Here is a 27,674-nt window from a genome sequence, read left to right as displayed (position 1 = left end):
ATGTGAGAGTATATATGTCATTAGGTGTGTGTGACTCAGCATGTGGAAGTATATATGTGACTGATTGTATCAGCGTCTGAGAGTGTATATGTAACTGACTGTATGTGTCAAGGTGTGTGTGTGTGATTATATGTGTGTCAGCATGTGAGAGGGTATGTGTGATCCTGTGTGTATCAGAATCTGAGAATGTATGTGCGATCCTGTGTATGTCAGTGTTTGAGTTTATGTGTGACTCTGTGTGTGTGTTAGAGAATGTGTATACGAGAGCAAAAAGAGAAAGTCTATGCACACCCCAACAATCTCAAGGTGTTTGGAATCAAAAGTTCCCAGGGGAGAGCGGGGGATTTTTTATTTTCATTGGGGCCGATTTTAAATTTTGCGCTCGCGGGGTACATTTGTGCGCGCTACCCAGCGCGCACAAATGTATACCCGATTTTATAACATGCGTGCGCTGCCGCGTGCATGTTATAAAATCCAGGGTTGGCGCGTGCAAGGGGGTGCACACTTGTGCACCTTGTGCGCGCTGAGCCCTAGGGGAGGCCCGATGGCTTTCCCCGTTCCCTCCAAGGCCGCTGTGAAATCAGAGCGGCCTTGGAGGGAACTTTTTTTTTGGTCCCCCCCCACCTTGCCCTCCCTTCCCCTACCTAACCCACCCCCCAGCCCTACCTAAATCCCCCCACCTTGTTTCGTAGAGTTACACCTGTCTCTGTCATTGGTTTTAATTATTGCGTGTTTGATGTATCTGCTTTTTGAAATGTATTCTGGTTTGGGAAATTTTAAAAAAAGTTTGTTTTTAATTATTGAATTTTGCAAAAGCTGATCGTGGCGCGCGTCGGCGTGTTATCCGCGTAACTTTACTGCTGGATCCGATAAGGAGCAAATCTGGCGATCTCAAGTTTTAGGACTTTCAGCACAGCAGGAGGGTTCAGGATCAAGTGAGGGACTTACAGGTTGAAGAACCAGAGGGGTTTGAAGATCTCAATAGCAACTCGACAAACTGGTGGACTAATTGGAAAAACTGGTTTTTCTCTCGCGCGAGCATGCTTTAAAATCCGCCTGCATACACCCTTAAAAGCCACTAAAGCCCTAGCGGAAATACACGCGGGATTTTACTTGAGCCACCGCTTAAGATTACGCGCACACGTACGCGTGGCGGGGGGAATTTAAATGATACGTGCAAATGTGCGTGCATGATATACAATGGCAGCGTATCTCAGCTCGCGCGCCAATACGCGCCTTCTTTTTAAAGTTAGCCAGTAAGCGAGTGGTTTGAGAAAGGTGTTCATGTCCTGTTGAACATGTGCCCTGAATCAGAAATATAAAAGATAAAAAAGTTTGTGAGCATAAAGCAGGGCTGGAAAAGAGCAGAGAAAAGTTGAGACTGCAAAGCCCATGAAAGTGAGTGAGACAGATTCTTGGAGAGAAAAATTACAGGGAGAAATTGTTTTAAGACTGTACCAAGGAGGTCCTGGGAAGAGAAGGCGTTTCAGAGAAGGACAATCCCTGAGACAGAGTAGCCTAAAGGAGATCTGGAAGTGATAAAACCTTTCATCCCCAAAGTAAGAAGTAAGTATTGCGAAAAGCATTGCACATATAAAGCAAAACTGTGCAGTAGAATCTGAGAACATAAAACCTTTGTATGAGATTCCTAAGAGAAATTGCACTGTGGTTGTCTAAATAATTGAAATAAAGAATTTGGCTGTAGTGTAGAGAAACCAGATTTATCTAAAAGTACTGTGTGAATCAGTACCGAATATGTGATAAGAAATTTCAAAGTGCAGAGAAGATCTGTGTAACAGTGGGAGAGAGAGAGAGAGGGACAAAGTCTAGAGCTTAACAGCATGGCTGGTTGCAAAAAGAAATCAGCACTAGGAAGAATTGCACATTTTCTTTTATTTCCAAATAAAAAGATTCTTAGTCACATATTAGCCCACATTAGCAATACCCACACCAAACTGCAGATGATTCAATAATGCAAGAGAGAGAATTTCTCTTTTTGAGTTTTTTTAAGCATATGAAACACAGGTTTGACTGGGAGAAACTTGAATGATGTAACCTTGAGGAGCTGAAAACGCCTTCACTGTGGAACAAATATATCTTATCAGGACCAGCCTGCAGAAGACCACCTGCTGAAGGGCCCCAATGGACTGTAATCATGAGCACAGGTGTGGCATGTATAATTGCAAAACATACAAGATTACAGAATTATTCTGATCAGAATAAATAGAGTAACAGAGTTGTTAATTTTAGGGAATCATTTTCAAAGCCATTTCTGTGCATAAAACCCAGTTTTATGTGTATAAATGGCTGTTCCAAAATTGACCTGGACTCAATGAGTAAAAAGTAGGCACATACTTCAGTTTCTGTCCACTGAGGAGAGGTGTTGCAAGGAGTGTAGTTGGCAGTTACATGCATACTGCTTGATTTTAAACTATGTGAGACCTATATTTAGTGCTACTTAGCTGGATAAGTATTTATCCAGATAAGTAGCTAGTCGGATATTTCAGGAGCGGGGAATGGGTGGATCAGGGTGGGGCTACTTATTCAGTTACTTAACCAGCAAAGTGCTGATATCCAGACTTATCTAGTTAAGAGAATATGTTAGCCGTATATATTTTATCCAGGCAGGGCAGCTCAAGGCAATCTGCTGCCTGAGATGAGGAATGAAATGGCACTCTGCCCACCCCCCTTTCACCCTGCCATCCTGCCCCCCTCTACTCCCTCATAGGCTCCCTCTCTCTGGCACCCACTTGAAAACACCCTCACACATGCTCTCTCACACCTGCCCAAGCACCCTCACACATTCTCTCTCAACCCCAGGCTCGCAATCTCTCTCTCTCTCTCTCTCACACACACACGCAGGGCTGGAGTGTCCGTTAGGAGAACTTAGGTGATCGCCTATGGCGCTGAACCTTAGGGGGCTCAGAAGAGCAGCCAGGTGGTGCAGTGAGTGGAGCTGCTTGCGGCAAAGAAGAGTAGAGATTGTCGAGCCATGAGCAGCGTGCTCTGCTCACAGCCCTGAAAAGCATACAGTGGGTGGTGCGAATGAGGTGGGAGGAATCGGGCCCAGGGTGGCGCGAGGCAGTGCAAACAGGGGAGGGAGGGGGGAGGCACAAGGCAGAAATCGCCTAAGGCACCTACTACCCTTGCACCAGCCCTACACACACACACACACACACACACACACACACACACACACACACACAAGCTACCTCTCACAGGCGCACAATACATGCAAGCTCCCTCTCAAACTCACGCACACAAACTACCTCTCAAACTCACACAAACTGCACCTCAAACTCACACACACACACAAGCACACACACGTGCACATACACACAAGCTGCCTCTCACAAAAGCACACACACACAAGCAAGCTGCCTTTCAAACTTTTTTACACACACACAAGTTGCCTCTCAAACTCACACAAGTGGCATCTCAAATTTACACAAGTAGCATCTCAAACTCACACACACTCACATATACACCCAAGCTGCCTCTCACAAAAGCAAGCGCACACACATACACAAGCAAGCTGCCTCTCCATCAAATGGGGCTTTTCTCTGTTCTTCAGTCGCCGGCGAACCCAAACCAAGCCTCTCTCCGTTCTTAACAAATATCTCAATTGTCTAGGCAACTGATAAGAAGAAAGTAGCATAGAAATATTAATATAGACTATGGTAGAACATAAGAACATAAGAAATTGCCATGTTGGGTCAGACTAAGGGTCCATCAAGCCCAGCATCCTGTTTCTAACAGAGGCCAAACCAGGCCACAAGAACCTGGCAAGTACCCAAACACCAAGAAGATCCCAGGCTACTGGTCTTGATTAATAGCAGTTAATGGACTTCTCCTCCAAGAACTTATCCAAACCTTTTTTGAACCCAGCTACACTAACTGCACTAACCACATCCTCTGGCAACGAATTCCAGAGCTTAATTGTGCATTGAGCGAAAAAGAATTTTCTCCAATTAGTCTTAAATGTGCTACTTGCTAACTTCATGGAATGCCCTCTAGTCCTTCTATTATCCAGAAGTGTAAATAACTGATTCACATCTACTCGTTCAAGACCTCTCATGATCTTAAAGACCTCTATCATATCCCCCCTCAGCCATCTCTTCTCCAAGCTGAACAGCCCCAACCTCTTCAGCCTTTCCTCATAGGGGAGCTGTTCCATCCCCTTTATCATTTTGGTTGCCCTTCTCTGTACCTTCTCCATCGCAACTATATCTTTTTTGAGATGCGGCGACCAGAATTGTACACACTATTGAAGGTGAGGTCTCACCATGGAGCGATATAGAAGCATTATGACATTTTCCGTTTTATTCACCATTCCCTTTCTAATAATTCCTAACATTCTGTTTGCTTTTTTGACTGCCGCAGCACACTGAGCTAATGATTTTAAAGTATTATCCACTATGATGCCTAGATCTTTTTCCTGGGAGGTAGCTCCTAATATGGAACCTAACATCGTGTAACTACAGCAAGGGTTATTTTTCCCTATATGCAACACCTTGCACTTGTTCACGTTAAATTTCATCACAATTTGCTTTCTTTTACATTGAAGTGTGATACAATGCCTTGATCTCTAGGGTTCCCTTCAGTTCTTCTCAAGACCGGATCCTCTCTCTATGCTTATTCCATGAGTTCTTGAAATCAGTTACTGTTTTGACCTTTACCATTTTCCCTCACCCACCACCCCTTTCTGTGAAGAAATATTTTCTAATGTTAGTCCTGAGTCTACCCACTTTGAGCCTCAAATCATGATCTCTTGTTCTAGAAGTTCTTTTCAAAAAATATGCTCGCTTTTAGTGCATTATTTATAGTTTTGAGATTTTTTAATGTCTCATCTTGTCCTCCTCTCTCTCCTATCCTCTAGGGTATGTACATATTATTTATAATAAAGTGCATTAGGCTTGGCACGCTTTACTTCAGTTACAGCACACAGTTTTGTTTGTTAAACTTACTTTCTAAATAAGAAAGCAGCCAATATAAGACTGCAGTAAGACCAATGCTAATTTTTAACACTGATTTTTCATACTGCCACATTACATTTTTAGGTTACTTCTGATGTAATAAGCAAATCAAAGTGCACAGTAGTTAAACTGAGCGCTAACTTGGAAGTAAATAAAGTGTGCAAACTGGAAGTAAAGTTAACTTTATTTTTCTTTTAACTTAAATGGTTAGAGGTAGAAGTTAATTTTAACTAACACCTTTAAGCATTAAATTAAAAAAAATGGGCATTTTACCAAGAATTATATTAGGAAGATTAAATGGACCTTTTGGTCCTTATCTGTTGTCAAATCCTATGACTGGAGTAGGAACAAGTTAGGGAGGCTGCAGTACTGCAAACAATCCACCCTTCATTTCTTCAAGACCAGAGGTAAGAAGGAAAAATATGGGAAAAATAAAGGACAGATACAGGAAGAATGCCCTAGAGAAACTGAAGGCCATGGAATAGTGACAGCAGGCTACAGCTCCCCAAAAACAAAACAGTTTGCTATTAGTGGATTGAGGCTGGCAAGTCGGGGATTGCTGGGTACCATCTAGCAAGGTTATGGGGACTAAGGATGCTGGATATTAAGGTAACAGCTTTGCTAGCTTGGTAGCTCTTAGATTATTATAAAGCTTAGTGGTAAAACATGGGGGAAGGGGGAATGGAGCCTGGGCATTGGATAAAGTATAGCTGTAAGGGGTTTTGTATGCTCCTATATCCAGGAGAACCAATGAGGAAGATAGCAGAAACTGATTTGGATAAGGAGTGATATCCTACAAGTGGACAAACTTCTATAATTGGCAGCTGAGAAAAATCCTTTGCATGTGATCAGAAAACCCTGGGCAAACTGGATGAATCAATTTGACTTTTTGTGCCATCATCTACTATGTTATAATGTAGGTTCTCTGAGTCTCATTTCAAAAAGCTTTTGGTGTAAATCCAGTACCATTTTAGTAGTCCTTCTCTGGATTATGTCTACTCCATCTATATCTTTTTGTAACATTATTATATACCCTAGCATTATTCTATCTCTGGGTACTAACTTGGCACGCTGTTTTGCAATCTTGAGATCTTCAGTGATGATCATCCTGATGTCTCACTCGTGATTTGTGCAGATTAGTATCTCACACCCACTATTCACTGTTCCTCTGAATTTGTGCACCCCAAAAACCATGACTGTGCACTTTTTTGAATCTTAGCTGGCCAGCACTTGATCACTGCATCAGGTGTATCTATTCAGATAGTGTGCTGGCAACCTCCGCCAGTGAGACGAGGCCCTGTGTGATGGCATGCTGGTGGGGTTCCCACCCCCATCAGCAAGGAGAAGGAGAGGTCCCATGCGACAGCATGCTGGCAGGGTTCCCACCCCCGACAACACGGAGAAGGAGAGGTCCTGTGTGACGGCATGCTGGCAGGGTTCCCACTCCCATCAGCAAGGAGAAGCCCCTTGCTGCTCTGGGGAGAAGTGGTGAGTAATATGGGGAGTAAGGGAATCAAAGAGGGAGTGAGAGTAAAGCATGTGAAGGGACAGAGAGTAAAGGAAGAGAAAGGGGCAAGGATGGTGAGTGACTGAAATGGAAGGGACATGAATGAGTAGGAAGGAGAGGGTGAGTGTCAGGAAAAGGAATGTGTGGGAGGGAGGGAGGGGCAAGTGACTGAGAGGGAAGGGAACTCAGTGGGAGAGTGAGTGACAGAGGCGAGTGAATGGGCATAAGAGAGAGTGACTGAGAGGGAAGGGAAAGGAGAAATGAGAGGGGACAAAAATGAAGAGAGTGAATGGGAAGGAGGAAGTGACTGAGGGGTGAGTGGGAAGAGAAAAAGGTTAGTGGAAATAAGGGAGAGTGTGACAGAGGGAAGGTAAGGAGATTGGCTGGGAAGGTGAGTGACAAAGGGGAGGAAAAGGGGTGAGTGACAGAAGGAAGGGGGCTGAGTGATAGGTAGAGAGTGAGTGAATGGGGAGGAGGTGAATGACTGAAGGTGAATGAGAGGGAACAGAAAGGGGAGGAAGGAAGCAGAAGAGGAGAATGAGGGTAGCAGGGTGAATGAATGTGTGTGTACATGAGAGTGTCACCTGCTGTGCAGTCTTCTCGTGCCAAGGTTCAGCTTGCTGCACCGTCTTCCCTCCATCAGGAGTCCTCAGTGAGCCTTGCTCACTATTTTGCAGTTCCCTCCTCCCTGTTCTTACTACATTCAAGCCTCAGTCCTACTTAATCCAGCCTGCTCAATGACTCCTGTCTTGCCTTGGTCCTCTTGCCTTACTTTGGGCCCTTCCAGGCCTTTTGGTCGTGCTCTGTGGCCTCTCAGGCCTCCTTGCCATGCTTTGTGCCCTACTGGGCTTTCCTGTTTTACCTTGTGGCCTCTGGGCCTACTAGGATTACCTTGTCAGCATTGTACCCTGTTGGGCTTTCTTGTTTCCTATTCCCTGTTTAATCCTGTCCTTGTCCGGTCCTTGTTGTCTTTTCTTTGTCCAATCCCTGTCTAGTCCTGCCCTTATCTGGTCTCTGTCTCTTGCTGTCTTGCCTATATCCTGTATCCAGCTCCAGCCTGTGTTCTGTGTCCAGCCGGCCTTGCCTCATCCAGCCGGCCTTGCCTCATCCAGCCAACCCTGCCTCATCCAGCCGGCCTTGCCTCATCCAGCCGGCCTTGCCTTGCCACCCTGATGTTCCACAGAAGACAAGTCCTACCTGCCCCCACAACCCAAGGGCTCAACTTGCTGGGGAGGGGGGTTGGTTACATAGAAGAGCAGTTCCAGTCCTACCATGCAGCCCTGTACTGCCACGTTGGGGTTGCTCCCTGACTCCAGCCTGCCAGCCCTTGACAGAGAGAGAAAGGAGGAATTTTGTGTGTACCTTCCTCTCCTTCCCCCTACTAATTCTCTTCAATCTCAGGGTGACTGGAAATGAAACATTTTCAGGTATGGAGAGGGCTGGTTTTTTAAAAATCCTTATTAATTTTAATTATTGAGTGTTTGATACGTCTACTGTTTTGAAATATTTGATTGACTTTGGGGAAATAGTTTTTGTTTTTTTTTCCTTGTTCTTATTAATTCTTAAGTATTGTTCTATTTGTCATCTGTTTTGAAATATTCTTTTTATTAATATAGTTTCCTCACTGTCATGACTGATTTATATTTCTAGATTTTGTTTTATGAGGAATGGTGTTATTTATGTTTTTGATTTATTCACTGCATACAAGTCTGGCTTTTCGTGGTTTCCAGCCCAGTTTTTTTGTCTGCACTTTACTATTTATACTTTATGTCCTCTTTATTTTTATTTGGTGATGGTCTGCCTGTGTTCTGCATCTGTGACTGAGGTAAGAAAGTCTGCCTTGTACCTGTTAGGTTGAAGGTTTTTCGGATTTTGGTAGAGGCTGGGATCCATGATTCCACGGGCTCCTCAGGTGCTAAAAATGATGGGGCTTAACCCTACTGGATACTGAAATGCCTTCAGAAAGTCCTGGGGATTTCATTGTTGTGTCGAGAAGCTCCAAGAGGGACCCTCCCCTGTCCCAGACCTCATTGCACTTCATAACTTGTTATGTGGCCCCAGGACAAAAAGGTTTGCCCACCATTGCTCTAAACCGTAATATCTGTAATCATGTTCTGCAGCAAATACGCATTTTAAATGATATTTTTACATTTCTATTGAAGTCAGAAGCAAAGCATCAAATCTCCAGCATTCTGAACCCACGAGTGAAATTTCCCTTCTGGCGTCATGACATTTAGAATCTAGAGAATCAGTCTTAAAAAAGTGAAGTTCAAACTGGAAAAGTACTGCAGAAAATAAGGAAGACAGTCATTCATTTTGAGACTTGTGCAATTGTGGTATTACCAATTTTGTCAAAGAGAGAGCTGGAATATGATCTCTCCTGATACACTTTACTTCAGCAACAGTCCCTGCTTAATCAGCCTGAGTTCTTGAGTCCACAGATAAGTCTGGTTTTCAGGATATCCACGGAGAATGTTAATTAGATATATTTGCGTACCATCTAGTTTAAAAAGCCAATCTCTTTCTTCATTATGAAGATCAGACTTAAATGCTGATCCCAACAACTGGAGACAAACAGTGCCCCTACAAACTTCCCCCACACTGACAAAAATGTTCTGAGATGAAGCTGAGGGTAACATAAAGCAAGAACAACTATCTGGCAGAAGAGCTGCTCCTTAACAGGCAGAAATGCCTGCATATAGATTTAACATAAACCGACTATAGTCGCCGTAGCCTGTATTTTTGTGAACAGTGAGACGTCATATATTGTGGCGGGCTCACCGTGTGAGTGCCCTCGGAACGCCACTATCAAGGTTATGCGGTGATGATTTTGCAAATACACCGTCAAGAAATTCAAATCATCGGTCTCTCTGTTAATGTATGCACATTTGAGATAATGACAACTTGTGTCAATTTACTACAATAGAGGCAGTGAAAAACACTTATCGTAGCAGGAGTATGCAGTAGGGATATAAACCCCTGGCACTGGCCCAACACGGCGCGTGTTTCTGTCAAAAGCTTCCTCAGGGGCCGCACAATGCCAATACTGAAAAATAACAAGAACAAGGTAATGAATTCCTTGCAAAATAACATTTAAATTCAAGTCACAAACTGCTGAATACCTACGATTCCCAAACACTGCCACTGGGCTCTGCTACTAGGCTGCAGCTTTTCTCGGACAGCAGGATCCGTCATTTTTGCACAATGGTTATGTACCTACCGTAGTAGGTGGAAACAATTAATCATGACGTCAAAGTAATTAACTTGAAAACGGATAGAATAACTAGAGGAGCGATGTCCATTCAACAGAGTCATTAAGGCCATTGGGGGATGTGGATGCTAAAGTGAAAATCCACCATTGTTCGCGTGTGTTCAGAAATTGATTGACATCACCTCCACGAGTATTGGGTACAATTTGTTCAAGGATTGTCCATCGAAGTTGATCGAAAGTATGTCCAGATGTGGTGCAATGAGTCACCATTGGCGCCTCCATGTTTAAAGTGTTAAGACGACTCCGATGTTCGAAAAGCCGAGTTTTGATTTTTCTGCTAGTTCTGCCAACATACACTAATTGGCAGGGGCACTGAATAAGATATACCACAAAAGTGGAATTGCAGGTTGTCACTTCCTGTGAGCCAATTTTTTAGGCTCAGACGCCTATGTTCATCAGACGGCGATTTTAAAATTCAAGCTGGCATACTAGCAGAGAGATTTTTTTCCAGAGGATATCCCTACAGTGCAGTCCACAAAGCTTTCAAAAGAGCATGGTATTCCCCATGGACAGCCTTATTGGAATATAAAACTCAGGCGCCGGTGACCACAGATATCTGTGTGCTTACACACACAGATAAATCCTATTTAATTATGCAGAGCATTAAAAGACACTGGCATGTCCTTCAGTTACACCAGATATTTACTGAACCTCCGATGTTTGCCTACCAGCGAAGTAAAAACTTGAAAGATTTTGTAGTGCACACAGCTGTCACTCCACACAACCCAGGCAGCCTACAAGGAAACCATACCGCCTGTGGCAACTGTGACATGTGTTCCATTACGATGGAGGGATCGTTTTGGCAACACCCCAAAACGGGTCATATATTTTGTAAACGATCAGTGACAACCTGCAATTCCACTTTTGTGGTATATCTTATTCAGTGCCCCTGCCAATTAGTGTATGTTGGCAGAACTAGCAGAAAAATCAAAACTCGGCTTTTCGAACATCGGAGTCGTCTTAACACTTTAAACATGGAGGCGCCAATGGTGACTCATTGCACCACATCTGGACATACTTTCGATCAACTTCGATGGACAATCCTTGAACAAATTGTACCCAATACTCGTGGAGGTGATGTCAATCAATTTCTGAACACACGCGAACAATGGTGGATTTTCACTTTAGCATCCACATCCCCCAATGGCCTTAATGACTCTGTTGAATGGACATCGCTCCTCTAGTTATTCTATCCGTTTTCAAGTTAATTACTTTGACGTCATGATTAATTGTTTCCACCTACTACGGTAGGTACATAACCATTGTGCAAAAATGGCGGATCCTGCTGTCCGAGAAAAGCTGCAGCCTAGTAGCAGAGCCCAGTGGCAGTGTTTGGGAATTGTAGGTATTCAGCAGTTTGTGACTTGAATTTAAATGTTATTTTGCAAGGAATTCATTACCTTGTTCTTGTTATTTTTCAGTATTGGCATTGTGCGGCCCCTGAGGAAGCTTTTGACAGAAACACGCGCCGTGTCGGGCCAGTGCCAGCGGTTTATATCCCTACTGCATACTCCTGCTACGATAAGTGTTTTTCACTGCCTCTATTGTAGTAAATTGACACAAGTTGTCATTATCTCAAATGTGCATACATTAACAGAGAGACCGATGATTTGAATTTCTTGACGGTGTATTTGCAAAATCATCACCGCATAACCTTGATAGTGGCGTTCCGAGGGCACTCACACGGTGAGCCCGCCACAATATATGACGTCTCACTGTTCACAAAAATACAGGCTACGGCGACTATAGTCGGTTTATGTTGATGGTATTTAGAAATTGGGTATTATAAGATTCCATCACTCGTTCGTACAGTTTTGATTTAAAACGTGTAATGCATATAGATTTATGCATCTACTTCTGAAAATCAAAGGCATGTGAGGAAATGCTATCCCCGCCCCTAACTCCGCCTCCCCAGCATGCCTCTTTGCAGAATTGCTCCTACGTGTACCCAGAAGTATACAACGCTCCAGAGAAATTCTCAGAAGCTAATTTGCAAGCATAAAAGCTGCTTTTTACATGTGTAAATCCTTCTGAAAATCAAGCCCTTTAGGATAAAACATTATTTTTGATGTTTTTAATTATTATTTTTATACTAATCCTTTAGCAATGAGCTTCAGTTTAAGCGGTCTACTGTCTCATCGCTGACTGGCGGTGTGGAAACATTTCAGTTTTCAAGGAAAATTAGACCGGTGATTTAAATGTCTCAAGAGGGGAAATATTTGTAAGGCAGTAGGATGGGGAAAATGTGGGACAGAATAGGAAAGAGGATAGAAACTGTATAATATGAAAAAAAAAAAAAATCAAGCAAACCATGCAAGATTTGTACATAGGGAACTAATTAACTAGGATGTAGTTTAGAAGGGAAGTTCAGTGGGCTGGGGCATTCCTCATGGAATTGATTTTTCTCAACTAATTAAGTAGCTGTAGTTATCTCCTTTGTGATGTTAATTGCTCAGTGAGGATGTTCTAGTGCTGGATATACTTGTCTGAGAAGGAGCTGCATAACTGCTGATAAAGCCAAAATTGAGGAAATGCTAAATTTCCTGGCAAATTATGAAATAATTTTAATTTCACTTTGAATGCTGTGACTATTCTGCTAATACAAAAATTAAACCATTATCTTTGTTAAATTATGGAATTGACTATTAATATATATATATATATATATTTTTTTTTTTTTTTTTGCAAGGCCTCCTCTTAAAGAGCACAGGGGAAATGGCTAGTTTTCCATAGAGTCATGCATATTAAATGGTTTCATCTTAGAGAGTTCTGATAGGAAATCCAGATTAACATCCATCAAGTTCTATAACATGATACAACTCCAGTAACAAAATAACCTTGGCTAGAGTTACAGCTTTAGTTGATAAGGTGTTCTAAAAATGCAGTCAACACTTACCGATCTCCCAGGTGTGCACATCATTGACCTCCTTTTGACCAATGAAATACCAGACACAAGCCATCCAGTGGGCGAGCAAAGCAAACATGGACATAAGCAGTGTGAGAACTACGGCACTGTACTGTGAGTACCGGTCCAGCTTCTGCAGCAGGCGGAGTAATCTCAGCAGGCGGACTGTCTTCAGCAGGTGGACACCAAAATACTACGAAAAGACAGAAGACTTCCAGAGTTACAACCTCAGAACCATTTCAGACTCTATAATGAATCAATGAGAAAAAAATGCACCAAGCACGACGCATGGTGCCACTGAAAGTCAGCTGAGTGGCACTGATATCAAGAGGATTGAAATTGTTAGCTGCTTGGCACAATACCTGGGGTAGATTTTCAAACCAGCACGTGGGCGTACATGTGCGCGTGCTAACCCGGTGCGCGCAAGTTATAAAATCGGGGGTCGGCACGTGCAAGGGGGTGCACGCCAGTGCACCTTGCGCACGCCGACGCCCACGGGCGCAAATAGCTGCTGTGTCGGAAGCCTCAGGCCCCACCCCGCCCCCAGACCACCCCTTTTTGCAAGCCCCGGGACTTACTCGCGTTCAGGGGTTTAGGCCCGGCGCGCGTAACCTTTTGAAAATCCGGCCCCATGTGAATAGCCATTCTCTTACTACCCTAACCCTATATAATGTGCATTGACACGACTATACACTGCTGCTCAGCAATGTCAGAGCTACTGTATCTATGTGTATCTTCTTTTTAAAATATATATATAACTTTGTTATAGTTTAAACGACATAGATAAAAACATATTGTAAAATGGCTCTGCAAGTCAGTCTTCGGAAACTTGTGGCTCACATGGGAGTGTGTATTTCCATAATGACATATACATGGAACATTTTTAATTACTGAAACCAAACATGATTTCTAAAAGCTGACAAAAATATCAGCGGGTCAGACACATGCCTATATGTGTTGATCTACCACTCTGAAGTGTGTTTTTCCAAAATAGCCACCACCATTGTGAGCCAGATTGTTTAAATAATCTTCTAGTCATTCCATTACTCCATAATCATCAGGAAGGACTGCTGCACAGGGCCGCAGGAACCACTAGGTGAGCTAGGCCTGTGCCTAGGGCGTTGAGACTTAGGGGGCGCCGCGGCAGGCAGCAGTATTTTAAAAGGGCAAAAAGTGCCCTTTCAAAATTCTGCCAGCCCCTGACTCGCCCTGCCTCCCCTCCAGTGCCACCCTCCCGACGCCCCCCCTGGTGGTCCAGCGGAGGGCCTGGGAGTGATCTGCCGCTCCCGAGGCCTCGGCTGCCACTATGCAAAATGGCGCCAGTGGCCTTCAGCCCCTACCATGTGACAGGGGCTACCGGTGCCATTGTTTGGCCCCTGTCACATGGTAGGGGCTAAAGGTCACCGGCGCCATTTTGGTTAGTGGCAGCTGAGGCCCCGGGAGCGGCAGATCGCTCCTGGGCCCTCCACTGGACCACCAGGGGGGCGTCGGGAGGGTGGCACTGAGGGGGAGGCAGGGCGAGTCGGGGGCTGGCTGCCTGCCGCAGCGCCCCCTAAGTCTCGGCGCCTGGTCTCTGGCTGCGCCGATCTCCCTTTCTTCGGCCATGTGATCAGCTAGACCGGCTGCGCCGATCTTCTTTCTGTGTGTGTGTATGTGATGTGTATGTATCTTTCTGTGTGTGTGTATGTGATGTGTATGTATCTTTCTGTGTGTATGTATGTGATGTGTATGTGAGAAAGGAATGGTGCTTCTGTGTTTGTGTACGCAGTATGTATGTGAGAAAGGAATCTGCCAGTTTAAAAAACTGAAATGTGATAATACATATACCTCAACTTTTGTGCTGATAGCGCAACTTTTGAAAAGTTGGATGAAAGATGAAATTACTGAATTTTAAGCATCCCTCTTCTGGAAAATAAAATTTAACAAAGTTGTAGAGACAAATAGTAAAGCAAAAAAATATTAAAGTATTTAAAATGTTCATCTCAGCAAAATCACAAATTTAAGATACTGATGCCAAGTGGGGTTTGGTTTTTTTTTTTTTAAAGCATAATTTAAGCATGAAGACTAGAATAGTTCCAATCTGAAATGGTTTTTCTTTTTTTTTTTTTTAAGCCTTTAGAAAATGAATATTTTTAAATGACTAAGACTGAAATCTTCCCATTTAAAAGGGAATCTGACTAAGGAGTAAGGATGTCTTTCTGTTCCATATCTCCCATATGAATAATCATATGACTGATAGTTTGAAGACAGACACTTGCTTTATTGCCTGAAAGCGTAAAACAAGAGAAGCTGTACGGTGAGGGTGGCTGTCCCTTGGGAGGACAGAACCTGAAGGAAGGGTTCATTTCGCTTTCTGATAGGAATGTGGTGTTCTTATTTAATGGTTGGGAGCATCACTTTCACTTTTAGTAAAAGTGAAAAATGCTGCAAGTCTGAAAGCAAGGTGCTTCTGTGAGAGTATAATGTGTATGTGAGACAGGGAGGGTGCTTCTGTATGTGCGTGGTGTATATGTGAGTCAGGGAGGGTGCTTCTGTATGTGTGTGGTGTATATGTGAGTCAGGGAGGGTGCTTGTGTGTGTCAATGTGTGTGCGCGAGAGAGATGGAACATGTTTTTGGCTGGCTTATGGCTGTGAGAGAGGGCATGTGTGTGATTGAGCCTGTTTGTAAGTGAGATAGAACATGTGTGTGATTGAGAGGTTGTGTGTAAGTGAAATAGAGAGAGCATGTGTGTGATTGAAAGCCTGTGTGTAAGAGAGAGCAAGAGCTTTGTGTGATTGAGAGAGACTGGCCAGAGAGGTGACGTGTGTATGTGTGAGAGAGACTGATCAGGGAGATGACTGGTATGTGTGTGCTTGTGTGAGAGAGAGAGAGACTGATTGGGGAGATGATTGGTGTGTGAGAGACAGAAACTGGTCCTGAGGGTGTGACTGGTGGGTGTGTGTGAGAGAGAGAGAAGAGACTGGTTGTGGTCCCTAAGGAAGAGGACTGTGAGGACAGCTTCAGCAGCTACTGCTGCTTCTGGTGTGGCCTGCGAGGGAAAGGAGTAGGAGAACTGCTGGAGAGGGTATGTAAAGGTGGCTTTTTAAGTTCATTTTTCTTGATTGACTACCATTTTAATTATTGAGTAGTATGTAATGTGTCTGCTGTTTGACATATTTTATTGGTGTTTGGTAAAGCTTTCAAAATTTGCATGCGTCTTTAATTAATGGATATTCTATTCATCAGCTGTTTTGAAATTATTTTATTTGTATGGTTTTATAATTATGATTAATGATTTATATATCTTGATTATATTGATTTGTTTCATGAGGAATGGTGAAATTTTTGTTTTTCCATTGTTATACTGTATAGAGTCTGGCGTGATGCGTTTTACAGTTCAGTTTTTGTCTGCACATTTCTATTTATACTTGTGGCTTTATTCTGTATTTGATGAGGGTCTGTTTCTGCTCTGTGTTTGTGATCATAATGATCATAGCATATAGGGCCTTATTTTCCAAGGCTATCGCAGGCTTGCGCTAACAGCGCAAGTCTGCGATAGCTTGCAAAGGTAGCGCACGCCTGTGCTACCTACATCGGGGTGGAATCGGCCCCGAAAGAGGAGGAGTTGGGGAGTCACTGGGGCCGACTCTGCGATGATGGCACGGACGGCGAAAGGTAAGGGCCTTTTCACGTCCTATTTTGCGCCCAATAACATCACCTTTCATGGTGGCGCTATTGGGTGCGATACTTTAGAAAATGAGGCCCATAGTGTCTGTATAGGGATCTATAGCAATCGGGTTTGTTTTGTTTCCTCAGTAGGTGGTGTATTGGTATTCTAGGACCCAGTGTAATATTTACCCTTGATTTTTCACAGCTAGGGTTATTGTTGTTTGAGTCCTTGGTGTTATTACTGTTACGTTATGTTATGATGGGATTGCAGTATAGATTTGAGTGTCTTTTTTGCGGAGTTTTGTGTTAGTTCACAATGTGCCTGGCAGTGGAAGGTGTTTGCGCTGCTGTTACTGTGAAGTGATACCAGAATTTGAAAATATCTTTTAGTATGATTAGCTGTAAGGGAAACATCCAAGCTCCATTGTTTGGGGGAATTTCAGTGGATGCACAGAGTTAGAGAACTGGAGGTGCAGGATTTATACTGACATTCTGTCCCTTCCTATATATTCCAGACTTCACTCTCATAGCCATATAGAATTAGTTGAATGAGGCTATCAAATAATTTTATAGTGTGAAATTGGCGAGCTTTTTAAAATTACGCAGAAGACCCTTTGGACTTTTTTATTAACACTTTTTTTTATAACCAATTTTAAAGCAGGATCCATGCTATAGAGGTGGGTGTGATGAAGAAATGTCATTTTGGCTCCCCCCCCCCCCCCAATTCTTCTGTCTAGAGATGCCACTAATTTTCTGTGACCTTAAGCATTAGTACAAAAGGATTAAGGGGGGATGCTGGAGAGGCACACAAATGCATTGGCCCCCGAGCGCCGGATACCCTTGGTGCACCACTGGGTGCGAGCCATATGGGGCCGCAAGCGGTGGCAAAGAGGAGTGGAGATTTGGCGGGCTGCAAGCAGTGCCGAACCTGCTCGCTACCCAGAAAACCACACAGTCAGCGGGCGTGATCGAGAATGAGGTAGGAGTCGGGGCCGAGACCAGGGGTTGGCGGTGTGACCCGGGGGGGGGGGGCGCGCAAGGGAGAAGGCTCGCCTAGGGCACCAAATCCCCTTGCACCGGCCCTGCTGCTGCACTACTCAATTCTAACTTCACAACATGGCTTAATGTTCTAAAAACTATTTTTTTTAAAATTGTACTGTGCTTTCTAGAGGTTTATTTAATGATTGCTTGACTAAAAGTGTATAAGGTGGTTATTGAGCCTCTCTTTCATTAAAAAAATATATCTATATTACTATATCTACCTATATAATATATGTGTATGTGTGAGTGTACACACACATATATAGATAACTATATCTAAATGTATTTGGGGGAGAGGGCACCTTATTTCTATAACAGGACTTCCCATTGGTTTACCAAATTTAACATAAATGGTTAACTGGCCAGCCAATTGTTTACATATCAGGCTACAAGTTCCTTGTTCTGATCTGGGTTTTTAAAAACAATGTCCTAATGCATACACAGACTGTTAGATTGTTTCAATACTAGAATCCTGGAAGGGAATAATGACCTTTAAAGCAATTCTACCCTTAGTCTTTGCCTTTAGGTCTCAAAATCTTCTATCAACCATTGTTGCTTCCCAGTATTTATTTTCATATACAAAGGATACATCTCCAATCACAGCAGCTAATATACATTTAAAAGTGTTCATTATTAAACTGCGAACTCTTCCAGAACTCCAGGCCAGCAGTGCTCATGCAGTGAGTGAATCACATGAAATTGTTCAAGCAGGAAACTTGTACAATGCCTTCTCTCTGGGACAGGAGCTTGCGAATTTTAAACCACAGTGTGCAGCTTTCCATTATACATGTAAATTACAAATTGGTCTGAATTACAATGGAGTTTTAAGAAGTAGCAGTAGATTTTTATTTTATTAGATCTTTATTGCTTTTTCTTTTTCCACATTTCTAAGCTTTCTTTCTTTCCTGACCTACCATACTTATTTTTTTCTGTTGCCACACTTTTAAGATTTCACATGGTAATGCTCCCTCTCTCTATGAATTCACTCTTCATTTGTGCATGCTATATAATCATGCTTTTCTATGTATCAGACTGAAACCAGCAAGATGGCTCTGCCAAGAGTCAGCATAGTAGTACCTTGGTGGATTTTGATTCATAATCTTTGGCATGACTAAGTAAAAGAAACATTCAAAATCTTTCAACACATTCATCATCTTCTTTATCTGATGCTTTCCTAAATTAATGCTCAAGGCAACTTACAGCATAATAAACAAATACAGATTATCATACAATATAACATTAAAATCAAAATACACAAAAAAATCCATCTTAAAATTTGAAAAACCTAAAAAGAAAACTTAAATCCACTTTTCCATATATTAAAAGAAAAAAAAATCACAAATTGAACATAAGGACAGATAGATTGCTTAAAAGTTGAAATCCTACCAGGCTTGACTGAACATCCAGGTTTTCAAACACTTATTGCTTGTTGATATTTTATAGTTAATATTAGAGGCGAAGCAGTCTTTCTCTGTGGGTTTTGAGATATTGAATAATTATAGTCAATTTTCAGATTTCAAACTTAACTTGGTGAAGTCTGAAGCCTTAGATATCAAAGCAGATTAAACTCTAAGCTTGGTGGTTTTTCTTCTTAAGTGGGTGGGAGATTTGATTAAATAATTAGGTATTTGGATTCCAAAAACACCTACTAGACTGTATAGACAATGTCCCACCTGTTATTAAGGGCCGGATTTTCAGAGGATTTACGCACATAGGGGAGGTTGTGTGCGCCGGGCCTATTTTATAAAGGCCCGGCGACGCACATAAAGCCGCGGGACGCATCTAAATCCCGGGGCTTTACCAAAGAGGTGGTCCGGGGGTGGGGTGGGGTGGGGTGGTCCGGGGTGGGGCCTGAGGCCTCAGGCACAGCAGCCATTTGCCGCTGTGTTGGAGGATTGCATACCGGCAGGCTGCCGGTGTGCGCAACCTGCGCCTGCCTCCAGGCAGGCGCAAAAGGTATAACACAATTTTGAAGGGGGTTAGAGTGGGGCTGGGGGGGGGGGGGAAAGGTTAGGGGAAGGGGTAGGAAGGTTAGTTAAGGGAGAAGAGAATGGGGGAAGCCTGCGGGAGTCGGCACGTGCAAGGTGCACTAGTGTGCACCCCCTTGAGCATGCCGAACTCCGATTTTATAACATCTGCGGCCTGCACACGCATGTTATAAAATCAGGTGTACATGTGTGCATGCCGGGTAGCCTGTGTATACTTTTGAAAATCTACAGCTAAATGTTTACACACAAGTTGGAAAGTTGTATGCAGTTCCTGTTGTCCATTCTGGGCAGAATAGCTTTAATTAAAATAGTGTTATTTCATAAGTTTGTTATATATTTTCCAAATGCTTCCAGTTATTTTAAAAGCCAAAGACATAGTGCTTCTTAACCAAATATGTTCTAAATTTCTTTGGCTTAAGAAGAAGCCTAGATTAACTATTACTAGACTGATGCTGACTAGTATAGATGGAGATTTAAATTTTTCACAATTTAAATTTTACAATATGTTGTGTTTATTAGGGATGTGAATCGTTTTTCAACGATTAAAATTATCGTTCGATAATGTTTATATCGTCTTAAATCGTTATAGAACACGATACAATAGAAATTCTAACGATTTATCGTTAAAAATCGTTAAATCGTGTTAGTGCGCACTAAATCGAGTTAGTGCGCACTAACTCCCCGTTAGTGCGCACTAACTCGATTTAGTGCGCACTAACTGAAAATGATACAAATAAACACTTTCCAGGTCACTGAAGGTCAGTTAGGAATGAATATGTGTTCCTATTGGCTGGCTGCCCTCTTATCTATTGATGTTACCAAGGTTACCACTGAGGTGATGGTTGGGGGGATGGGAAATGGAACTGGAAACTAACGAACACCAACAGAAAATGAACAAAGTGTTCACACTTCCCAGGTCAGTAAAGGTCACTTAGGAATGAATATGTATGTATGTATTCCTATTGGCTGGCTGTGCTCTTATCTATTGATGTTACCAAGGCTAACACTGAGGTAATGGTTGGGGGGATGTGAAATGGAAACAGTTGGAAGCTTGACAAAAAAAGTAATGTAATGATCAGCACTCACGTGACTAGAACTTGTTTGTTTATTATTTTTGTTAGCAGGCACCTGAAATGCTAGTGCATGTTGAATTTGCCAATCACTGTGCATTTTAGAAAGGTGGTCCTGGCTGGAACTGTACACAGTTCAAATATATGTAATTGATTGTTGGTAAGTGTATTTTTTAAGTAGCCACACTGGCACAAGTATGTTTACTTTTCCTCCTACTTAACTCACTAGCTCAGCTTTGTAAGAAGGGATTCTCTGCTTGTGTGTTGTTTTTGATTGGTGTGAGGAGAGCAGAAACATCAGATCTTTATTCAATCTACTACAGTCATCTCTTACAGTGCCCTATCCCTATTAATACCAGGAGTGTTGTGATCTTCCTGCACACAGTGCCCTAACCCTGATAGCAGTCTGAGACAGCTCCCTCCCTGCATTACTAGTGAGAGGCTGGCTTCACAGACAGGGGGGAGCTGCCTGACCCTCACTCCTGACTTCCCCCATGTCCCAGCTAGTGAATGGTGTGTGGGTGAGGGGGGGGGGGAGGATGGTGAAGTCTGAGACAGCTCCCTCCCTGCATTACTAGTGAGAGGCTGGCTTCACAGACAGGGGGGAGCTGCCTGACCCTCACTCCTGACTTCCCCCATGTCCCAGCTAGTGAATGGTGTGTGGGTGAGGGGGGGGGGGGGGGGGGGAGGATGGTGAAGTCTGAGACAGCTCCCTCCCTGCATTACTAGTGAGAGGCTGGCTTCACAGACAGGGGGGAGCTGCCTGACCCTCACTCCTGACTTCCCCCATGTCCCAGCTAGTGAATGGTGTGTGGGTGAGGGGGGGGGGGAGGATGGTGAAGTCTGAGACAGCTCCCTCCCTGCATTACTAGTGAGAGGCTGGCTTCACAGACAGGGGGGAGCTGCCTGACCCTCACTCCTGACTTCCCCCATGTCCCAGCTAGTGAATGGTGTGTGGGTGAGGGGGGGGGGGGGAGGATGGTGAAGATTGAGACAGCTCCCTCCCTGCATTACTAGTGAGAGGCTGGCTTCACAGACAGGGGGTAGCTGCCTGACCCTCACTCCTGACTTCCCCCATGTCCCAGCTAGTGAATGGTGTGTGGGTGAGGGGGGGGGAGGATGGTGAAGTCTGAGACAGCTCCCTCCCTGCATTACTAGTGAGAGGCTGGCTTCACAGACAGGGGGGAGCTGCCTGACCCTCACTCCTGACTTCCCCCATGTCCCAGCTAGTGAATGGTGTGTGGGTGAGGGGGGGGGGGGAGGATGGTGAAGTCTGAGACAGCTCCCTCCCTGCATTACTAGTGAGAGGCTGGCTTCACAGACAGGGGGGAGCTGCCTGACCCTCACTCCTGACTTCCCCCATGTCCCAGCTAGTGAATGGTGTGTGGGTGAGGGGGGGGGGGAGGATGGTGAAGTCTGAGACAGCTCCCTCCCTGCATTACTAGTGAGAGGCTGGCTTCACAGACAGGGGGGAGCTGCCTGACCCTCACTCCTCCGGGGTATTGTGACCTTCCTGCACACAGTGCCCTATCCCTGATACCAGGGGTGTTCTGATCTTCCTGCATGCAGTGCCCTATCCCTATTAATACCAGGAGTGTTGTGATCTTCCTGCATGCAGTGCCCTATCCCTGATACCGGGATGTGTGCAAGAAGATCACAACACCCCCGGTATCAGGAATAGGGCACTGTGTGCAGGAAGATCACAACACCCCCGGTATCAGGAATAGGGCACTGTGTGCAGGAAGATCACAACACCCTTGGTATTAGGGATAGGGCACTGTGTGCAGGAAGATCACAACACTCCTGGTATTAATAGGGATAGGGCACTGTGTGCAGGAAGATCACAATACCCCTGGTATCAGGGTTAGGGCACAAGTTCTAGTCACATTGACTGGAAATGGGGGATGGGAAACATGTTACCAAGTTTCCCACTGACAGTATATGGGGGATGGGAAATGGAAACAGTTGGTAGCTTGACAAAACTTGTTTTGTCAAGCTACCAACTGTTTCCATTTCCCATCCCCCATATACTGTCAGTGGGAAACTTGGTAACATGAATAAATAAGAGGGCAGCCAATAGGAATACATATTCATTCCTAAACTGACCTTAACTGACCTGAAAAGTGTCAAATTGTATCATTTTCAGTTAGTGCGCACTAACTCCCAGTTAGTGCGCACTAACTCCCGTTAGTGCGCACTAACTCGAGTTAGTGCGCACTAACTCGAGTTAGTGCGCACTAATCGGAAAAAAAACGATTTTTAACGATTTTTTAACTAAAAAAATCGTGCCTAACACAATTTTCTTGCCCTGCCACACGATTTCTATCGTTAAGACGATATGGAAAACGATTCACATCCCTAGTGTTTATTCCATTCTTTAGAGACTGGCTACTAGATTCACAAGAATACACAGATTTGGAGCTCAAGAGGCAAATTGTCTTGCCTTTGAACATCAAATATGTTCTACAGATGTTTCTTCCCACCTATAAGTAGCCTCTGCTAGGAAATCATGGAGATTCCTTTAAAAATACTTTTCGTCATCTTATTCATTCTCTTCTTTCTTGCCAATATTGGGTAATCCTTCATTTGTACTGGAACAATTATATTCTATTTATAAAACATTAGCAAATAAGAAGATAACAACAAATGGAAATTTAATGATATCAAATACAGCAATTATTCTCTCTTGAATTTTGCCTCAAGGAAAAGATATTTGAGAAGCTGTAGAACCATCTCTGCAGCCATAATTAACATGGTGCCAAGCCTGGTCCAGCCACCACTTAACCATGACCTAAGAGTAGGGCAAGGGAGGTGGAGTTTGAAGAAGAGTTACACATTCTTCATGTGGACTGGCTAAGTGGCTATGGAAAAGATTGGGTGTCACTGATGGTTGGCTGAGAGACCCTGGGAGGCAGGACTCAAGTTAAAAATGTTATGGATATAAAGGCTGTCATCTTGCGAGGTTTCATCCTCTTTGCCCATCCATCTGGATCAAGGCAAAGTGTACTTAATGTGAGTGTTGTGGCTTTTGGGTGGAAGCAGTTTGGGGGAGTCTTTGGTTGATGGACAGGTTGTGGGTATGCTGCTAACCAGGTGGCAGCGGGCAGGTGCATGTTCTCCAGGCTGAGTGCATTTTTGGGATCTCCTTGTTGAGATTGAGGCCCGGGGGCATGCAGAAGGGTTTTGGAGACTAGGTCTGGGTGTCACTGGTGAGGGCGGGGGAGTTGTGGGAGTTAAGAGATGTGGGTTGTCAAGCATGGGTGGCTGGTATTTGTGTGAGTGGTCAGACAGGAACTAGAGAGATGTGCCATAGTTCTATGTAGTTGGCTAGGATGGTGGGTGTCAGAGATTGACTTGAGTCACGGGTGCGGTAATTTTGCTGAGCTGGCTCCTGTCATGGGTTGGTGCATGGTTTGTGGCGCAAGCTAGGGGTATGCATTCGTTCCCTATGAATTGGCAATCTGCAACGTATAAGGACATATTCGTTGTATTCGTGGGGAAGCGAAAGACTTACCAAAACTCCCTGGTGGTCCAGCGGGGGGTCCGGGAGCCATCTCCTGCACTCACACCCTCGGCTGCTGGTTTCAAAATGGCGCCGATAGCCTTTGACCTATGTCACAGGGGCTACCGGTGCCATTGGTCAGCCCCTGTCACATGGTAGGAGCAATGGATGGCCGGCGCCATTTTGAAACCGGCAGCCAATGGTGTGATTTTGCTGGTAGGTCATAGGTGGGTCCCTAGGCCACTGCCCTAGGGACCCACCTATGACCTGCTAGCCACCAAAACTCAAGGACTTAACCTGTGGGGAAGGTGGTTGATATAGGCGAAGCTCCATTCCGTCCCATCACAGGGCATCGCTGCCTATAAACAGAGTGGACCTAGCAGGTTTCCTGTTAGGTTGTGTCAACCTCTCCTCAGCCTCAAGGGTTCACTATCCAGATCCATTACAAATGTGCTCTACTTCTTGATTATTTAAGAACAATTTGAAATTTCTAGAGATGTGAATCGGAACCGGAATCGGTTCGGTTCCGGTTTCGATTCAAATCATACATTTTTTTCGTCTGGCTCGATCATTTTTTTTTTTTTTATCGGCTGCGCCCGATTCGATAAACAAAAAACCCACCCGACCCTTTAAAATCGCTCCCTTAGCCTCCACCACCCGCCCGACCCCCCCAAAAAACATTTTAAAATTACCTGGTGGTCCAGCGGGGGTCCCGGGAGTGTTCTCTCACGCTCGGGCTGTCGGCCAATAAACAAAAACCCACCCCGACCCTTTAAAACCACTCCCTTAGCCTCCACCACCCTCCTGACCCCCCCAAAAAATGTTTTAAAATTACCTGGTGGTCCAGTGGGCCCCGGGAGTGATCTCCCCTTCTCGGGCCGTCGGCTGCCACTAATAAAAATGGCACCGATGGCCCTTTGCCCTTACCATGTGACAGGGTAACCGTGCCATTGGCCGGCCCCTGTCACATGGTAGGAGCACTGGATGGCCGGCGCCATCTTTAAAAATGGCGTGGGCCATCCAGTGGATGGAGGTGCGATTGCTGCCAGCTATTGCAGGCCTGCCACCCACTGCACCCCCCCGCCCCCCTGTACTGCGCAATTCACGATGCCATGTTACGTTAGAAAATCTAGGCTTAATGGCTAGCTGGCTATATTTAAAGCCAGGTTCTTATAGCCTGGATTGGCTACTGTTGGAAACAGGATGCTGGGCTTGATGGACTCTCAGTCTGACCCAGTATGGCATGTTCTTAAGTCAGAGGCAGGTGGGAGGCATCTCAGGTGGGCTAGAGTTAGCTGCATAAGTTAACCAATGTGGCTAACTATGATCTTGCCATAGGGCTGTCCTAAAGTTAGCCATATATGCGCTGCTGAATATTCCCATTAAGTTAGGCAGATAGTTATATCTGGCTAACTTAACTAACCACTCCATGGCTATATCAACCTCAGGGAGTATTGCTGCCTTTTTTCTTTTTTATAAACAAACAACACAATGGGGAATCAATATATCTTTGTCGAATTCTGATGTCCGGTACCTTTCCCGTGGGTAATAACCATTCCTTTGGTTATAACTTCAATGGAGAACAAGAACCATTTTTGCTCTGTATGTAGTTATTTAAATAGCGTCCGAGGTGCAGGAGCAGATAGCCAGAGACAGGAGCAGGGCCCCCGAGGAGCGGGAAACCGAGAGTGTGTCTCATGCCAGGAGAAGCAGGAATCAGGAACCAGCAGCCATAGCGAGAACAGCAGGATTCAGCAAGGAGGGAACTTGTTGCCAAGTCTATTAGAGTCAGGCCCCGATGGTGTTTAAGAGTCCAGGGCTAGTGATATCATCAAGGGGAGACGCCCCTGAGGTTCCTGCCCTGGCATCCTTAAAGGAGGGCCATGGAGCACACGCACGCGCCTTGCAAAGCCTGGGAGAAACATGGCGGACGGCGGCATCCTCGCCGCCCTGGGGAGTCCTGGAACAGAGCTATGAGTGTCTGAAGTGGCTAGCCACAGCCGTGAGTCTTCCCAAAGAGAGAGTGTAGCAACACACGAAGTGAGTAATAGCAGTCACAGCCATCTGTGCCCAACGGTCATAACAGTACCCCCTCTCTTAATTCCACCCCCCGGGGGGTTGGGTTTTCTAGGATGTGTGGCATGGAACTGCCTGATTAGATCCTTGTCAAGGATGTTGGATGCAGGCTCCCAGCTGTTTTCTTCAGGCCCAAAACCCTCCCATGAGAGGAGATATTCCCACCTCTTTCCACGCTTTCTGACGTCCAAAACATCTTGCATCTGATAGATAACATCCACCTCCGAGGACAGAGGTTGGGGCTCAGGTGGTTTTTTTGAGAAATCGGACAGTACCAGAGGTTTAAGTAGCGAGATATGGAAAGCACTATGGATATTAAGAGACGCAGGCAGTCGAAGACTGTAGGTAACTGGGCCCAGCCGGTGGAGCACAGGCCCAATGTATCTGGGGGCGATGCGGACCGATTGCAATTTAAGATGAATAAAATGAGTACCGAGCCACAATTTGTCTCCTGGGTTAAATTGCGGAGCTTCTCGGTGATAGGCATCGTAGAACGTTTTAGATCTTTGGGCGGCTTGCTGAAGGAGTTGTTTGGTGTGGTCCCAGAGTCGATGCAACTCCTGCGCGGTAGCCTGCGCTGCTGGGGATGGAACTGACAGCGAGAACGGAAGAGGAAGCAGTGGCTGCATCCGTAGACCACCTGAAAAGGTGATGACCCAGTGGATGCGGACTGGTGGGAATTTAGAGCAAACTCGGTCCATGGCAGAAGGTTGAACCAATCATTCTGCTGGGAATTTACATGGGCTCGAAGGAACTGTTTTAAGGTCCTGTTTGTTCTTTCCGTCTGACCATTGGCTTGGGGATGGTAAGCTGATGTGAGGTCAGATGTGATGTCAAACTTTTTGCAGAGGGATTTCCAAAACCAGGCGGTGAATTGTAGAGATGTGAATCGGAACCGGTATCAGTTCTGATTCCAGTTCCGATTCACATCGTGAAATTTTTATCTTGCAGTCCAATCGGGTTTTTTTTTTTTTTTTTTATCGGCTGCGCCCAAGCCGATAACCAAAAAATACAGCTGACTCTTTAAAATGAGTTTGTTAGTGTCACATGGTAGGAGCAATGGACAGCCGGCACTATCTTTAAAAATTCACAGGCCATCCAGTGCACCTACCATGTGACAGGGGTCGACCAATGGCACCGATAGCCCCTGTCACATGGTAAGAGCAAAGGGCCATTGGCGCCATTTTGATTAGTGGCAGCCGACAGCCCGAGCACGGGAGAATGCTCCCGGTACCCCTGCTGGACCACCAGGTATTTAAAAAAATTTTTTTGGGGGGTCCGGAGGGTGGGGGGATACTAACAAACTCATTTTAAAGAGTTAGGTTGTGTTTTTAGGTTGTGTCCTTTCTTCCCGCCCCCCCCCCCCCCATAACGATAAGAAAACCCACTAAATTAATCGTGGGGTTTCCTTTCGCTATTGAGGACCCCCTTGATATCTGACGATATTGAAAATATCGGACGATATTTTCAATCGTCAGATAAACAATTCACATCCCTAGTGAATTGTATGCCCCGATCAGAGAGACTGTGTCTTGGGAGGCCCTGGAGGCGGAATATATGGTGGTGAACAGATTCGCTAGTTCTGGAGCCGAGGGAGGCCAGGTAATGCCACAGAATGAGCCATTTTCGAAAATCGGTCCACTTGAAGGAGAAAGGTCCACAATGAAATCTGTGGCTATGTGCGTCTA

At 44.7% G+C, this 27,674-nt stretch overlaps 1 protein-coding gene across 1 annotated transcript in view; it reads right to left on the bottom strand.

Moving 5' to 3' along the window:
* LOC115093843 (potassium voltage-gated channel subfamily H member 8-like) overlaps positions 1-27,674 on the bottom strand; it is a 783,142-nt gene that overhangs the window by 311,757 nt on the left and 443,711 nt on the right. Inside the window, exon 6 of the mRNA XM_029606179.1 lies at positions 12,651-12,852. Coding sequence (XP_029462039.1) covers positions 12,651-12,852 — 202 coding nt within the window. The remainder of the gene's footprint in view (positions 1-12,650; positions 12,853-27,674) is intronic.

This window comes from Rhinatrema bivittatum, chromosome 6, assembly GCF_901001135.1.
Source record: "Rhinatrema bivittatum chromosome 6, aRhiBiv1.1, whole genome shotgun sequence".
NCBI classification, from domain to species: Eukaryota; Metazoa; Chordata; class Amphibia; order Gymnophiona; family Rhinatrematidae; genus Rhinatrema; species Rhinatrema bivittatum.
This window is presented reverse-complemented; position numbering and strand designations above follow the sequence as displayed.